Genomic DNA, 18141 nt, shown 5'->3' on the forward strand with positions numbered 1-18141 from the left:
TGGTGGTGATATTTCAAGAGGGGAATTAAGGAAGGTACAAGAGGGTTGTGGTTTTTTTTAATTTAAGTTCTTTAAATAAAAGAAAAGGAAGGAAAATAACTGTTCATGTAGTGTCAAGATCAAGAGTTTAAATTTGTGGGTTTGATTCTGTCTAGGTTTTCATACTATAGTGATGGATGTGGTCTCTGAGTGCCTGATACACCTTTCTGGGTTTTGTCAACACAAGTCTGCAAAACCCAGTGGTGGTAAGTGTGTCTGGAGCAGTTTTAGGCAACTTGTACCACATCCATTCCACTATGGCAGGAATGGTCTGATGAAGACCCCAAAGAGGTTTGGATTTGTTCAGTAATTCTACACGTCCAGGCCAGGTAGGAGAGGCACTCTTAGGCATGGAGACCAAGTTGGATTTTAAAGCTGCTTTCCCCTGGCAGAACCACTAATATCCTCCCTTGTGGTGAATTCTACTCCCCCCCAGCACAGATGAGCCCCGGGCTGGGCCCCTGTAAAGGTGAATCTGGTTCCAAAATGTCAGAAAATCAAAAAGTATTATCTATGTGGGATGTGGAAGAGTGTTATTATAATACTTTTCCTTACTAGGCTGTTAAATTCATGTCCAAGTATAAAATTGCTACTTGTGATTCCATAGTTAAGGTTGCAACTGTTGTTCCATATCATTGAGGCCAATAACTTTTTAGGAATTAAAAATGGATTACTCATTTATATGGATAACGAGGCCATTCATAGCAAAAAATATATCATTGACTTTTATGGCTCTGTACCAGTTTATGCCAACTGAGGATATGGCCCAGAGTTGTCAAGTAATTCGTAAGGGAGGCACTATGATCTAGTGCAATGGTCTCTAACCTTTTTACGCCCAAGATCACTTTTTGAATTTAAGGGCAACCCAGGATCTACCCTTCCCCGAGGCCCTGCCCCTTCCCCGAAGCCCTGCCCCATTCACTCCATTCCCCCCCCCAATCGCTCGCTCTCCCCCACCCTCACTCACTGTCACCGGGCTGGGGCAGGGGGTTGGGGTTCAGAAGTGGGTCCGGGCTCTGGGCTGGGGCTGAGAGGTTTGCAGTGTGGGAGGGGGCTCCGGGCTGAGCCTGGGGCAGGGGGTTGGGGTGCAGGAGGGGGTTTGGGGTGCTGGCTCTGGGAGGGGTCTCCGGGCTGGGGTTTGGGGTGCAGGAGGGGGTATAGGGTGCTGGCTCTGGGAGGGGGGTCAGGGTGCAGGAGGGGGTATAGGGTGTGGCTCCGGGAGGGGGCTCAGGGCTGGGTCTTGGGGTGCGGCCTCCCGCCAGGCGGCACTTACTGTGGGCGGCTCCTGGTCGGTGGCGCAGCGAGGCTAAGGCAGGCTTCCTGCCTGCCCTGGCCCCACGCCGCTCCTGGAAGGGGTCAACATGCACCTGTGGCCCCACGTGCTGCCCCTCTCTGCTGGCACCGCCCCCTCAGCTCCCATTGGCCACAGTTCCCCGTTTCTGGCCAATGGGAGCTACGGGGGCGGTGCTTGCATGCAGGAGCAGTTTGCCGAGACCCCTGCCACACCCCCACCCCCAGGGGGCCGCGGGGGATGCACTGGCTGCTTAGTGGCAGCCCTGCTGCACCACCAGAGATCGCAATCGACTGGAACAGTCTCTAGGATCGACCAGTCAATTGCGATCAAGTAGTTGGTGACCACTGATCTAGTGACTAGTAAGCCTTGGATCAGAGTTCTGTTCTGGCTCTATTACATGTTTTCCATGTAACTTTTGCAGGTCACGTCAACTCTTTCTTCCTCTCTTAGCTCTTCAAATAAGTGGACTTGTGCACATTCCTATAAACAAAGGGGCAATTTTAGTGGGGAATGCCTGCAGAAGAACTATCTTACTAGATCCTGAAATTTCCTTTCAATTTAGAAAAGAAGACCAGACCTGTTCAGAGGCTGATCACAAATATACATTTCTCTGTTGGCATCATTGATAGAGAATCCTGTTTAATTTTGAAATAATGGTAATTTCTTAAGCATATTATTGTTTCTGTCCTCAACTGCTTATTTCCAGATCAAATGTCAAAATGTACCTGAGTTTCCCATCTTTTGGTATCGAAACTTTTTGTTGAGTAGGTAGAGGAACATATTAAAACTTTAGATGCTTTGTAGCATTTTGAAAATGGAGCAGTTTAAAATCTTCTTGATCTCAAAATGACTTAATTTAATAAAAAAATTCAGGACACATTTTAGTTGTTAATGAGATTTACCTCTAAAAATCTGAAAGCATGAGAATTTTTTTGAGTTTCAGCCTTATTATGGGATTGTGGTTACAACTTTTGCTATGGATAAACCATTACCTCCCCAGAATAAATATTACACACCTGCCAAACTAGAACTCTGGTCCTATGTGTCCAGAAACACAAACATCTACCACTATCTTTCTACCACAAAGGAAAAGTTCTGTTATCTTCTAGATTCTAGAAGGACCTGTATATTTCTTTCCTGCTGTAACCAACCAACAAAAAGCAACATATGCTAGTGAATGGTCCTATTCCTACTGAAGCTGCTGCCAAATAATTCCTATTGACTGGTGATTATTTTATTAAATGCTTGAAGCTCACATCCTATTTTATATCTAATCTACAGCAAATTCTACCAATCTAGAAAATACTGAAGAGAAAGATATAGATCCTCGGATTCAAGAAGCGATAAAGAAGATGAATAAATTGGACAAGATACTGGCAAAGAAACAATCTAGAGAAAGAGAAATTAAAAAACAAGGCAGAGAAGTGAGGGCAAAACTTTGGGAAGAACTTCAGGTTAGCAATGTGTGGTGTTTTTTTTTAAATATTTACCAATAAAACAATATCTCAGAATGCTATCTTATGGAAGGGAACAGTCTAGTTCAGCAGTTCTCAAACTGTGGGTCATGACCCCCTTCAAATAGGGTTGCCAGGGCTGGCTTAGACTTGCTGGGGCCCAAGGCTGAAGCCCGAGTCCCATTGCCCAGGGCCGAAGCCAAAGACTGATGGCTTCAGCCCTGGGCAACGGTTGCTGCTTTGGCCCCCTTGCCCAGAGTGGTGAGGCTTGGCATTTGCCCCTCCACCCCCTGGGCAGTCCCCCTTCCTAAGGTTGCGAAGTAATTTTTGTTGTCAGAAGTGGGTCGCGGTGCAATGAAGTTTGAGAACCACTGGTCTAGTTTCATGAACACAGTTTATTATTCAATAGTTATTGACTGGTGAAGGACACTGACATGAAAGGGAACAGAAAGAACTGTACATTATTATAATCATCTTATTATTAACCCCTCAGGTCTTGGTTCTCAGATCAGATTTAGTTGCAACTAGAACCTCCTCTCAAACTCTCAGTGCACACACAAAGCATAGTGCAACAGGGAACTATCCTGTACCAATATCCAGTGCTGTCTAAATTGTGTCTGGGAAGCTGAGAGGAAGGAACTACAGTCAGTCATTCTAAGAAGATGATAAACACTTTCCTAGCATTTCAGAGGAAATTCACAAATGATGTCTGTATATCTCTTGAGGTTTAGATATTGGTGTTGCAAGGGACACACATCAGGGCAAAGTCAGGCTGTCAGCTGAAGCAAAGGACACTCTTTAGTTTTTTCTGACCAAGAGGCTCATGCCAACACTTTTTGGAAAGATCAGTCAGCAACTTCAGACATATTGCAATGTAAGAAACCCATGAGAATTTGTCATTACAGTTACATAATTGATTCCTGAGGACTCACCACTCTTATCAGTTCTTTGGCAATATGAAGATTCCTGTAACAAATTTGATCTGTGTGTAGGATCTACGATCCTCATAAAACTACTTTTCAGCTTCATGGTTGGTAGGTCTCTTCCTTTTCTCCCTGAAAGTATCTTGCATTCTCATTACCTTGTCCAAAGGGGTTTCAGCACTTAGCATGCTCTCAGTGAAAGCTCAGTTACACATTCTGTCAAACATGGTAGTTCTGTGAACTAAGCTGGCCTCCATCCACAAGGTCACCATAATTTTCCTCATATAATATGAAGTGGTATTGTAGTCCTTTTTTGGATGCATCCAGACATCCAAAGGAAGTAGAAATGTATAAGTTAGATGTGAACAGAACCTACAGAGGTGATTATAACAAAGGCATTCAAAACCTTTGGTACAACTTCTCCCATTACTATGCACTCTATGAAAAGAACAGCAATTTTTGTTGGCAGAGAAATCACGTCTTATGAGGATGTCTGATAGAGCTGGCCAAAACTCAGGGGTTTTGGTTTGCCAAAAATGTTGGTATTTTGCAATTTGCTTTTGGTCTGATTCAGAGCAAAACCAGATTTTACAGAAATTTCTCCCAAAACAAAACAATGAGGCATCCTTGTGGCACCTTAGAGACTAACAAATTTATTGGGCAAAAGCTTTTGTGGGCTATAACCCACTTCATCAGATGCATGGAGTGAAAAAAAGTAGGCAGGTATAAATATACAGCACATGAAAAGATGGGAGCTGCCTTACCAAGTGGGGGGTCAGTGCTAACGAGGCCAATTCAATCAGGATGGATGTGGCCCATTCCCAACAGTTGACAAGAAGGTGTGAGGATCAACAGAGGGAAAATTATTTTTTTGTAGTGACCCAGCCACTCCCAGTCTTTATTCAGGCCTAATTTGATGGTGTCAAGTTTGCAAATTAATTCCAGTTTTGCAGTTTCTCACTGAAGTCTGTTTTTGAAGTTTTTTTCTTGAAGAATGGCCACTTTTAAGTCTGTTATTGTGTGTCCAGGGAGATTGAAGTGCTCTCCTACTGGTTTTTGAATATTACAATTCTTGATGTCTGATTTGTGTCCATTTATTCTTTTGTTTAGAGACTGTCCGGTTTGGCCAGTGTACATGGCAGAGGGGCATTGCTGGCACATGATGGCATATATAACATTAGATGTGCAGGTGAATGAGTCCCTGATGGTGTGGCTGATGTGGTTGGGTCCTCTGATAGTGTCGCTAGAGTAGATATGGGGACAGAGTAGGCAACGAGGTTTGCTGCAGGGATTGGTTCCTGGGTTAGTGTTTCTGTTGTGTGGTGTGTAGTTGCTGGTGAGTATTTGCTTCAGATTGTGGGGCTGTCTGTAAGCGAGGACTGGCCTGTCTCCTAAGGTCTGTGAGAGTGAGGGATCGTCCTTCAGGATAGGTTGTAGATCCTTGATGATGCGCTGGAGAGGTTTTAGTTGGGGGCTGTAGGTGATAGCTATTGCCGTTCTAGACTGAGGTTGATGGTGAGGTGGAAATAGTTGAAATCCTGGTCGAATTCCTCAAAACCTCCTTCCCATGGGTCCAGATGATGAAGATGTCATCAATGTAGCACAAGTAGAGTAGGGGCACTAGGGGACAAGAGCTGAGGAAATGTCAGCCATAAAAATGTTGGCATACTGTGGGGCCACGCGGGTACCCATAGCAGTGCTGCTGACTTGAAGGCATAAATCATCTCCAAATCTGAAATAGTTGTGGGTGAGGACAAAGTCACACAGCTCAGCCACCAGGTTTGCCGTGACGTTATCGGGGATACTGTTCCTGACGGTTTGTAGTCTATCTTTCTGTGGAATGTTGGTGTGGAGGGCTTCTACATCCATAGTGGCCAGAATGGTGTTTTCTGGAAGATCACCAATGGATTGTAGTTTCCTCAGGAAGTCAGTGGTGTGTCGAAGATAGCTGGGAGTGCTGGTAGCATAGGGCCTGAGGACAGAGTCCACATAGCCAGACAATCCTGCTGTCAGGGTGCCAATGCTTGAGATGATGAGGCGTCCAGGATTCCCAGGTTTATGGATCTTGAATAGCAGATAGAATACCCCTGGTCGGGGATCTAGGGGTGTGTCTGTGTAGATTTGTTCCAGTGCTTCTTCAGGGAGTTTCTTGAGGAGATGGTGCCATTTCCTTTGGTACCCCTCAGTGGGATCAGAATTTATTTTCGGAAACACGAAAACATGATGATCTTGAATGGAAATATATGAAATTAACATTCTTTTTAGTTTCACCATAGCAGTGGCGAAACTGACAAGAATGTCAAGTTTTCTCAGCTGCTGCCTGGGCTCTCCAGCACAGATCAGGTGTGTCTAGCAGAGTGTCCTCCCAACCCCCAGACAACTGATTCTCAGTGTTTTTGCCCAGCCAGTCCCAATCTCACCATTTTTCGTGTCCCAATCTATTTCCTGGTGTGGAGCATGCTCACTTGCTCTGTGGTGATGGCACCATGCACTGTCCAATCACATGTAGGAGCTGTGAGGGAATAAGTGCACACAGACTCTTTGGAGATTTTAGCTGCTAAACCCTAAGAAGTCTCTGCTGACCATGTGTGGACTGAAATTTTTCAAAGACTTATAACTTGGCCCAACAATAAAAGGTACATTCCTGACAAAAAGCCCACCCCTTTCAAGTCCCTGCTCCAATGTGTGGGAATACTAGAGCTTCTCACCAAAAAGGTCACCAGAATTTTGTTAACATTACAGAACATATTTTTCCCAAACCTCATTCTCAGAAATGAACTATTTTGGCTGAAACTTTTTCCAAAAAATCAGCTTGAAGTCTGGGAAATTTCAGACCAAACAGTTATATTTAGGCAAGGTTATGAGTAGGTGAAAATAGAGTCTTATATTGGGAAGTGTCTTGCAATGTTAATAATAGGCAGTGCTACCAGCCCCGCATATAATATGTATAAAATTTGGTTTGAAATGGTAAAGCAGTATATGCAATGTAAATCATACTGCAAGTCTACCAGGGTTCAAATGTATGTATGTATAAAACTATATAGTAGTTCCTACAATCCATATATAGATGATGTACAATAATTCTAAGAGTATACAGAGCTTAAAAATCTGTGCTACTTTCATAAATGCTCAGAGGGTCTAAGACATTCAAATCACGCAAAAAAGTAAGAGAAAAACAGTAAGAAAATAATGTTTACCCAAAAGCTTGATTGACAAAAAAGGCTTTTGGTGTGTGATCTGAAGTTTGCTAGACTTGGGGCTCTGATAGGTCATCAGGAAAAGTATTTTACTGTAATTCCAATCTGATCATATATTTGCTCCCATCTTATATTTTCATACTTTCCCTCTTTTAAATAGTCTGTAACCTCACTAAGTGCTTCAGGAACTCAAGAGGAGATCGAAAATACAAACAAATTTTTAGCTTTGACCTCCTCATTGCAGGAGACCATTGGTAAGTAAATAAAACAGGTAAATGCTAAATATCTCATAAGATTATTGTATATGTTGATTATAGCTGTATTTCTGTAAGTTCTAAGATATCACTACTATTAAAATAGAATAAAATGTTTTCCATAACAAGTGCAGTTTTAAACTTTTATCAATAAAATAGTCCTTACATGTAAAAACTTGTAGAGACAATTTTTCTAAACCTCAAACTGAATAAAAAGTATTTTTGATGCTGCACATGCCTTCACAAGGCAGTATTGCTTTACAGATTTTTCTTTGCAATAATTCTGCAGTATTTCAAATGACTGGGTAGCCATGAAGGTTTAACTAAGTAGAAGCAAGATAGGAGAAATGTGAATAACTTATGTCTGTGATAGATAAATCAGGGCTGATGTTAGAAAAAAAAAATTCTAAGCTGCTTTATAGACTGAGTTGGTGAATCCCATTTTATTGTAATCAGTACAGAACCCTGTATTTGTCTTCAGAATCTAACTATTGGCAATTTTATCTTCATTTTTTATCCCTCACATTTACATTTTGACCTTTGATCCCTAGCCATTCAGCCTTGTCTGAAAATTCATCAGCAAAGCTAAACATTTTTAAAAGGCCCTATCCAGCAGAGCAGATATATGGTCTCCTGCGGTGTGAGGCTGTGGCCATAACTATCCTATTGAAAAGGAAGGTTGGCCCAGCAAATGCTCTGAATACGCTGCTTCTGCTTCTCAGGCCTGGTCCACACTAACCCCCCACTTCGAACTAAGATACGCAACTTCAGCTACTTTAATAACGTAGCTGAAGTCGAAGTACCTTAGTTCGAACTTACCGCGGGTCCAGACGCGGCAGGCAGGCTCCCCCGTCGACTCCACGTACTCCTCTCGCGGAGCAGTAGTACCGGCGTCGACGGCGAGCACTTCTGGGATCGATCCGGGATCGATTTATCTCGTCTAGACAAGACGCGATAAATCAATCCCAGAAGATCGATTGCTTACCGCCAGACCCGGAGGTAAGTATAGACGTTCCCTCAGAAGGAATGACTTTAAAGTACTGTAGAAAGAAATCTGGAAAATAAGTGTCTGCTTTACTGAAACCAAGGATATTTAACCTACAGCCTATAACACTCTTTACCTGGGCTACTCCTGAACATTTCAAATGGAACTGGAATTCCAGTGCATTGAGATTCTATCGTACAGCACGCTAAGTAAACCTCTGGTTACAACAATAATCAGATTCAGAGTTTCAAAAATATACCTTAATGAATTTTAACATTCCGGTTATTAAATTCAGGGTCAGAAAGCTTTTTGAAGACACACACAGCATTCTGTGGGGTAGTTGGCTGTGCAGCGTTGTTACAAAGAATAATTTAACAATAACTCTTTTGCATTTAAAATGCAGCAAATACACGTGCTTTGCTCTTACCACCTTTGATTTTGACTGTGCTTTGCACTGAATTATCTTGGCAATGCTTATATTGCTCTCAAATGTATGAATTGTTTTGTCCAGCTCTTAAACACAGACTTTTTCTTTTTGGTTGGGGAAAGATTTCTTGGAGTACAAATTTTTGACCTCTGTAATCTAAAAAAATATTTCAACCTCTTAAATAAAAGAATAACCAAAAGTTGTCTTTTGGTAGCCTGTTGCACTGTAGAATTTTGATTCTCACCACCTCGTGCATTCAAAACTTAAAAATATTATATTATTGGCTGTTACAAAATTTAATGAGAGAATCTTTACTTGGAATCATCTTGGATTATAATTGTTTCTTTTCCTATCACAATGGTTTTTTTTGTATAGTTGTCTGACCATTAACGTTCGACTTGTTGTGACTTTGTGTAGTTTTATAACTGAATTATACCATTCTGTGCTGGACTTTTTGAAAATGGTAAAGAAGTATACACAGGAGAAGAGGATTTTTACATCAATAACTGCATAACATTTATTTAGTTTACTGTTCAGGGGCAAAAAACACAAGATTTACAAATCAGCTTTACAGCAATTTAAAACTGTCCAGTAGGTGTCAGCATCTAATAAAAAGAATATGCTTTACTAGGTCTCTTAACCTTTAAAATATGGAAAGAAAATTTGTTTATGAGGTTATTATTAACAAACTCCACACTGCACTTCCTTTTTCTTTTCAAAGGTAACTACTGCTGTATGGGTCATGTGGATTTTGATGCATGGCATCAGGACAGCTGTGTGCATAGTGTAGATTTTTCCAGGGTCCTCCTTGCCTCAAGGTTTTATGCAGTATGTTAATACTTTTCATTCATCAGGTCATTTTGTATGATTGGCAGCAGAGGAACTTTCCCTGGTTGAAAATAAAGAAATGAACGTAATTAACTTTGTCTTTTAGCGCTTGAATATTTAGCTTTTATTTTATTTGATGACAATAAATGATGCAAGGAAGGCTGTTTTGAAAATATTCTGTTTTCAAAAGAGTCATTAGAGTATCAAATGCCAGCTACATCTACAAAATCACTTATATCCAGCCACTTGTGTCTCAACCTCTCTAGCAGCAGAAACACATCTGTCCTAATTGTGGCAGAAATTAGACTCTGCAGCTATAAAACTCTCATTCAGTTGTTACGAAATGACAATCATCATCATGCTTTCAGTTGAGAAGGATAGTATTAATTTGTTGTTTAGTTGATATTCGTTATATCTCTCAAATGTATGCAGATTCTTACAGTATGTGCTCTTTAAGTGTGCACAGATTGCAGAGCGGCCAGTGAGGGGCTTCCCCTTAACCTGCACTCTCTGGCTAATTCTTGCCAGGAGCATGACTAACACTTGGAGTACTTGAAGCAGCTCTTGAGCACTGGGATGTTTGGTACCCATTTCTCCCAGATCACACTCCTGACAGAGGCCAGTTGGATTTCTGACAACTTGGGCATAGCTAGACACCCGCTGTGAAAATCCCCTGGGCACTTAACTTTCAATTGAATCTCTAGATGATTCCCCAAATGGCTACTCATGTCTACTGAAGCTTTTGAACATTTTGGCCTTAGGCTGTATCACTTACGTATAATTACCAGCCCTACAGAAGCCTGCAAATGCATCAGAAGAAAAAAACGTGTAATCCCATTTACTCAAAACCTCTATCAGACTTCATAGATACATCAGAAGTGGTATAATACATTTTGATATTTTCTTCCAATCTTACTGGCCCTTGTTCATAATGATTCTTTTACTCACATATTGACTCCCTTACTCACCTTTCTTCTTTTCTTTTACTCCATCTATTCTATCTCTTGTAAAATGTTTTATTGTATTGTTGTAACTACTTGAAGAAAACCAATAATAAACCTCTATGACTCTTGCGTATCATACTTGGAGAAATGTACGTAAATCATACTGTTAAGTCACAAAAATTTGCTTTAAATAAGTATTCAACAATTATTCAATACACTTCTAATTAACAGATCCTTCCCATTCTGAAGAAGATGAAATATTTATTTCAGTATTTCACACACAAATTAATTCAGAAGATTACGACCGCAATGAAAAGCAAGCTGTACAGGGTAAGCCCTTATTACAGTTCTATAATTATGTAATGAGCTTTTGTATTCTGGATTTGAATGAGTAAAATGTTCCAAAAAAATCAAGGCTGAAAGGGAAGCATTATGTGCCATATAGATGTTAGAAAACATAACATTCCCATAATGTATGGAATATAAATAGGTAATACAAGCTTACACCCTGATTGAAAAATTTAGGAGTTTATCAACAATGTGGTTCTTTTTGGAAATTGTATAAAATTTATCACTGATAATCATAGGATCGTAGAAATGTGTAGCTGTAAGGGTCCTCTAGTCCAGGGCCTGCACCGAGGCACCACCAGTTAAAACCTAGACCATCTGTGACAGGTGTTTGTCTAAACTGTTCTTAAAACTCGATGATGGTGATTCCACAACCTCCATGGAAGCCTATTCCAGAGTTTTAATATCTAACATAAATCTTCCTTGCTGTAGATTAAGACCTTTACTTCTTTTCCTAATTTCCGTGGACATAGAGAACAACTGATCACCATCCTCTTTATAACAGCCCTGAACATGTCTGAAGACTTTTAGCAGGTCCCTCCTCAGTCTTCTTTTTTCATGACTAAATATGCCCTTTTTTTAATTTTATTTTTTTTAACATTTCTTCCTAGGTCAGGCTTTTTAAACCTTTTCTCATTTTTGTTCTCCTCTGGACTCTCTCCAGTTTGTCCACATCTTTTCTGAAATGTGGTGCCCAAAATACTCCAGCTGTGGCCTCACCAGTGCCAAGTAGAGCGGGGCAATTACCTCCTGTGTTTTATATATGACACTCCTGTTAAAACACCCCAGAATATTAACCTTCTTTGCAATTGCATCATGGTGTTGATTCATATTCAATTTGTGATGCACTGTAACCTCCAGATCCTATTCAGCAGTACTACCACCTCATCAGCTATTCCCCATTTTGTAACTGTGCATTTGATTTTTCCTTCCTAAGGGAAGTACTTTGCACTTGTCTTTATTGAATGTCATCTTGTTGAATTCAAACCAATTCTCCAGTTTTTCAAGGTCATTTTGAATTCTAATCCTGTCCTCCAAAGGGCTTGAAACCCCTCTTAGCTTCGTGTCATCTGCAAATTTTATAAGCATACTTTCCACTCCCATGTGGAATCCAGCTATATATTATTTGCCACCTAGTTTGACCAAACCATTGATAACTACACTTTTGAGTATGGTCTTTCAAATAGTTGTTCTCCAGCCTTATAGTAATTTTATCTAGACCATATTTCTCTAGTTTGCTTATGAGAATGTCACGTGGGACTGTGTCTAAAGCCTTACTGAAATCAAGATATATCACCTCTACTGCTTCCCCCCCATTCACTGGGCCAGTAACTCTGACAAAGAAGGAAATTAGGTTGGTTTGGCATGATTTGTTCTTGACAATCCATAGTGGTTATTCCTTATAATCCTGTTATCCTCTGGGTGCTTACAAATTGATTGTTTAATAATTTGTTCCCGTATCTTTCCAGGTATCAAAGTTAGGCTGACTGGTCTGTAATTCCCCAGGTACTCTTTGTTTCCCTTTTGAAAGATAGGTACTATGTTTGTCCCTCTCCAGTCCTCTGGCACCTCACCTGTCCTCCATGAGTTCTCAAAGATAATTGCTAATGCTTCTGAGATTGCTTCAGCTAGTTCTTTAAGTACCCTAAGGTGAATTTCATCAGGCCCTGACAGCTTGAATACATCTAACTTATCTAAATATTCTTTGACCAGCTCTTTCTCTGTTTTGGCTTGTGTTCCTTTCCCCTTGTTGTTAATATTAATTGTGTTGAGTATCTGATCACCATTAACCTTTTTAATGGAGACTGAAGCAAAATAGGTGTTAAACACCTAAGCCTTCTTGATATCATTAGTAGTTAGCTCTCCTTCCTTGCTAAGTAGAAGACCTACACTTTCCTGTGCCTTTCTCTTGCTCCTAATGTATATAAAGAACCTGTTCTTACTGCACGTTATGTCTCTTGGTAGATGTAAATCATTTTGCCTTAGCCTTTTTGATTTTGTCCCTACATGCTTGTGCTGTTCTTTTGTATTCATCCTTACATTTGTCCATGTTTCCACTTTTTGTAGGATTCCTTGTTGATTTTCAGGTAATTAAAGTGCTCCTGACTGAGTCATACACTTACTATGAGGCACCATCTTCCCTTAGGTGTGCAATTAGTAGGCCTATGCTCAAGAAACTCTCTCTCAAATCTGTTAGTTGATGCAAAGTGCAGTATTACCCAGTCTCTAATGTTCCTATTTTGGGTCAAGGTTCTCTGGCCCTATTTGATGTCTTCAGACTTCCTTAATCTTCTTCAGTTTAGTGTTGTTTTGTTTTGTTTTCTATTAAACTGATTATGGTACAGACTGCACTTGTCTTGATGTTTGAGGATCTCCTGACAAAGATCAGACATCCTTGCTAGTTCTTTTAGGTTTGTCTGTTGTTTTGATGCTATTGCTTATGAGATACTATTGTGGCAGGCATCAGTCCAGATAGATTGAGTTGTGTTTCAGTGTCTGTATTCTTCCATCTCTGTGAGATTCCAGTGGGTGGCATTGGGCAGTTGCTTATTTACTCAAAAGGTTATTTTCAGCATGTATACATGACCACAAGGGGAGTAGTGAAATGTTTTAAGTTGCCGTTGCCACCAGTATGCCAATGACGCTCAGCTCTACAAGCATATTATGTGATTCAAAGTAACCTGGTTTCTTGGTGACTGGCCAAGATGGGGGGTTGGACGAGAGGGATTTGGCTAGAGATCGTTCACAACAGGAGAGATGAGGTGTGTGTTTGTTGGGGGGGTGCACTAAGGAGGAGGTGATATTTGCTGTTTCTACTCAGGCTTCTTGTTATTGTGGATTGGTTTGTAATCTCGAGGTCTGTTGCATTCTTGGCTGCTGCCTGGGTTCCCAGGTAGGAGCCAAGATAGGCCCTGAGCCAGTAAAGCAGAGAAGACTGTGCTTGACTATAAATACTTGAGTAGTCCCATTAATGGGACTATTTATGTGTTTAATTTTACATTTAATCCAGTTACATGCTCTGCTGGATTGGAGCCATAGTCTCTTTCCGCTGGTCCAGACATCAGGTTGCAATCTTTCCTCTTTGATGCATTCCTTGCCACAATTATCCATGTCTCTGTCATTCTGCATTAGATGTTCTATGTGAGTCTACCTTTGAAGGCCATTCAGACTTCGGCTAGCACAGAATGCGGTGTTAAGCAGTGTTTCTTATATGACACTTATTATACCTGTGCTTGTAGACTGCACTGGCTTCAGGATGCAATGCAAAGTGTTCATTTTTATCTATAAAACCCTGCATGCTCTGGTTCTTGGTTAGCTTCAAGGTAATGTCTCTCCTATGCTCTGTGATAGCAATTAAGATAGTTTGGGATGCTTTTTCCTACTAGGCCCTAGATTTGAACCCTGGCGGGTTGGAGGCAATTTTTCTTCAAGGGGGAGGCCCTCCACTTGGGAATTCACCTCCTTCATTGGCATTTGCACAGCCAGAGTTCATTTGACCGTAAAGAACGTTGCACAGCCTCTATATATACTAAGACTTCTGTGCAGAGGAGTGGGTAGAACTTCTTATATGAACTTACTTTTAGTTGCCTTTTTTGGTCAGATTGCATATTCTTTAATTTGTGATATTTTTAAATGTAATGTATGTGCTCCTAGAGGCTGTGATGGTTAATCTTTTTATAAATCCAATGATAAGTAAGCACATTCTAGTTTTATAATCAAATAATCCCCAAACTTGTGTCTAACCCCAGGATCAAAGAAAAAAAAAAGAACTATTATGTATGCAGGAGAACAGATCAATTTGTGAAATTTATAGGACATTACATTTGATTGTTTAGTTTTGTCATTTATAAATCTTTGGAATCTGGATCATTCCAAAGTCATGAAAGAATTACCACTTTAAAATTATTAGACATCTCTGAATGGCATATACCATATATTGTCTTCTCATATGGTTTTTGGAGAAACTGTATTCAGAAAACATTAAATCTGAAAATAGCTTGAAGGTGAATTAAATGTTCAGTGTGCTACTTTCTAAATAATCTGATCTGCTTATAAGAACATATCTTTAAATGATCACACATAATATATTTAAGACTGTTACTAAGAAACCATGTTTGTTTCATAACTTGCAAAGATTTAAGGTGAGTTTTAAAACAAAAATTGTTACAACAAGGGACTGTAGAACATCAAAGACCTCATCTGTTTTTCAGCTGTTTCATTTAAGAAATCTGCTTGAAATATCCCCAAACAGTTGCATGCTTTCCCAAAAAATCACCACTTAATTTATCTAATACTGGTGATATAGTTCAAACAATAAGAGGTTTAAAAAGAATGGGTTTAAAATCATGGCAATGTGTCTAACATTTTTGAGGTCAAATCTCCATAAAAAATATTTTGGCCTTCACAAAACTATAATCTTATATAAGAAATAACTTTGCTAAATGGGCACCCTGAAAAACTTGCATTTGCCACATTTAACTGTTGAAATGGTTATGATAATAGTTTCTAATGGTAAATATAGGTAATACTTCCAATACTATAAATATAATAAATAATAGTGAAAATAGTAATTATTGATTTTTGTCTATTGGAGAGGCAACAATCATATTTTTGCAACTGTTTTTTTTTAACTACAGACCATCTAAATGAAATCGAAACAAGTGGCTCACTGAAAATAACAGGAAAAACACATCATAAAAGTGACACCAGAAATAAAAATACTCAAGATTTTATTAAAAAGAACATCGAGGTATGTGTTAAGGCCTAAAATTACTAAAAGATTAGGGAGTTACTGATGTATACTAAATACATTGACAAAAAATATATATGACAGTGTACACACTTCTACAAATAGGTTGCTTTCTTGATTAAGACACATCCCATTATTAATTCTGTAAAAATTAATCCAGATTAAGTGAACAACATTATACCACAGAAATTTGTTGCTCATTGCAAAGTGCTGCTGAGTATTCATCCTTCACTGGTTGTCCAAATTTGCAAATTAGGTCCCCATTTGCTTTTAGATGGTCATATAACAATGAGAAAGTTTATATTTTCCAATCTGTGCCTGGCCACAGCCCATACATTTTGTAGACAAGTACTTCTTTATAACCTGTTTCTAAAAAAATCAAAAGCGATGTTTGGTGTTCTTAAAAGATAATGGGTGGACACTGAATGACTTGAAATTCTCTATCTACAGAACAGTTATAGCAAAGGCCATGGCACAGCAATGTGTCCTATACCATTCAGCCAGTATTTCTCAACCCTAATGGAGAGGAGCAACTTACTGCTATCAGAGGGCAGTTTACTTTCCATGCATCATTTAGTTCTTGACCCATCTGCTAACATTCTCTGCAACAAGGCTGTGGTAGAGTTTTTTTGACGTGTGCACACTTCTGTGCCATGAACAGGAATAAGAATACTAATTTACTTCCTACAGGCCACCAGATTTGTGAGTGGTTTCGATCAGCTAGGTTTTGGGTTTTAACTAGTAGCACAGAAATGAAAACCTGTTTTCCATTGTCAGTATTGTGAGCAAACCCAGTTGTATAGTTTTATTTTTAATGCTTTCTATCCATAAATACTTCAGCTGGCAAAGGATTCAGGGAGCCAACTGGTTATGCTACCGGAAGAGAAGAAAAGATTGGTTGAACTGTTGAAAGATATAGAAGACAATGGCAGTGAACTTCAAGGCATTGAGGTATGATGATTTTAATTTGCACTGATTCATGACCGGATTTTCATGGATGTTTATGATATGGCAAAGGAGGTAAACGGTGAGTTTACCTCAAAGTTTGCAGATGATACAAAATTACTCAAGTTAGTTAAGTCCAAAGCAGACTGCGAAGAGTTACGAAAGGGTCTCACAAAACTGGGTGACGGGGCAACAAATGGCAGTTGAAATTCAGTGTTGGTAAGTGCAAAATAATGCACATTGGAATACATAATTCAACCTATACATACAAAGTGATGGGGTCTGTATTAGCAGTTACCATTCAAGAAAGAGATCTTGGAGTCATTGTGGATAGTTCTCTGACAACATCTGCTCAATGTGCAGTGGCAGTCAAAAAACCTAACCATGTTAGGAACCATTAGGAAAGGGATAGATAAGAAGACAGAAAACATCATAATGCCACTATGTAAACCCGTGGTATACCTACCCCTTAAATACTACGTCTAGTTCTGGTTGCCTAATCTCAAAAAAGATGTATTAGAATTGGAAAAAGTACAGAGAAGGGCAACAAAAATTATTATGGGTACGGAACGGCTTTCATAAAAGAAGAGGTTAAAAAGACTGGGGCTGTTCATCTTAGAAAAGAAACAACTAAGGGAGGATAGGATAGAGCTCTATAAAATCATGAATGATGTGGAGAAAGTGAATAGGGATATGTTGTTTACCTCTTCACAAAAACCAGGGGTCACCCAATGAAATTAAAAAGCATCAGGTGAGTACTTCTTCACAACACAATCACCCTGTGGAAATCATTGCCAGGGGATGTTGTGAAGGCCAAAAGTATAACTGGGCTCAAAAAAGAATTAGGTAAGTTCACAGAGGCTAGGTCCATCACTGGCTATTAGCCAAGATAGCCATGGATGCAACCCCATGCTCTTTGTGTCCCTAAACCTCTGATTGCCAGAAGCTGAAACTGGATCACTCGATAAAGTGCCTTGTTCTGTTCCTTCTTTCTGAAGCATCTGGCACTGGCCAGTGTTGGAAGATGGGACATTGGGCTAGATGGCCCGCTGGTCTGACCCAATTATCAAACTGTAAATCTCTAGCTTTGTCTTTCTTTTCAGGTCTTACTGCAGATTTAAGGTAGTGCATTTAAGGGGAAAAGGTGTGATTTACACTATTTACTCTTTGTTCAGCTTCTGTAATTTTTTGAAATGTAAAGTTTCAAAGTTAATATATGATTGGGAAATAAGTGAACGGTATTTTTTTTCTCTCTTAATAGTATCAGATTCTACTACTTTAAAAAAATTTAGCTGAGTACTGTAAATGATTGTGCCATCTTTTTTTCTGGTAACACATTACCATCAATTTCCCTAAAGTTGAATATGACTGCATTAGATGCACATCATGTTATGTTCATTGCTCAACAAGTGTTATGGGTAAGGAAGACAACAATGTTCTATGGTGATCCCATCACAAATGGATATAAGTTATAAGCATATACTGTTCTAACACCATTAATTGAATGGGAGTGAGGTTGAGATTAAGCAATATCCAGTGGTATAACTGTGTTGAAGTTTATAAGACAGGAATTTTCTAACAATATTTTACTGTGTTGTACCATCAAAACATTATAATGCCATATATTTCTAATAGAGTGTAATGTTGTTGTGACATACCAGGCCATAATCCAGATTAGTGGGGGGATTTGTCACCTCTGTCCTGCAACATTGGGTGCCCTACAATGCCTTACTGTAGTAGCTCCTATCTGGGC

The 18141-nt window shown here is 39.7% G+C and overlaps 1 protein-coding gene across 1 annotated transcript in view; it reads left to right on the plus strand.

Moving 5' to 3' along the window:
• Window positions 1–18141, plus strand: part of FSIP1 (fibrous sheath interacting protein 1) — a 152890-nt gene that overhangs the window by 10491 nt on the left and 124258 nt on the right. Inside the window, exons 3-7 of the mRNA XM_026651555.1 lie at window positions 2615–2787; window positions 7068–7161; window positions 10577–10675; window positions 15331–15443; window positions 16284–16394. Of these exons, the coding sequence (XP_026507340.1) occupies window positions 2615–2787; window positions 7068–7161; window positions 10577–10675; window positions 15331–15443; window positions 16284–16394 (590 nt within the window). The remainder of the gene's footprint in view (window positions 1–2614; window positions 2788–7067; window positions 7162–10576; window positions 10676–15330; window positions 15444–16283; window positions 16395–18141) is intronic.

This window comes from Terrapene carolina, unplaced genomic scaffold (assembly GCF_002925995.2).
Source record: "Terrapene carolina triunguis isolate 2854851 unplaced genomic scaffold, T_m_triunguis-2.0 Scaffold96, whole genome shotgun sequence".
NCBI lineage: Eukaryota > Metazoa > Chordata > Testudines > Emydidae > Terrapene > Terrapene triunguis.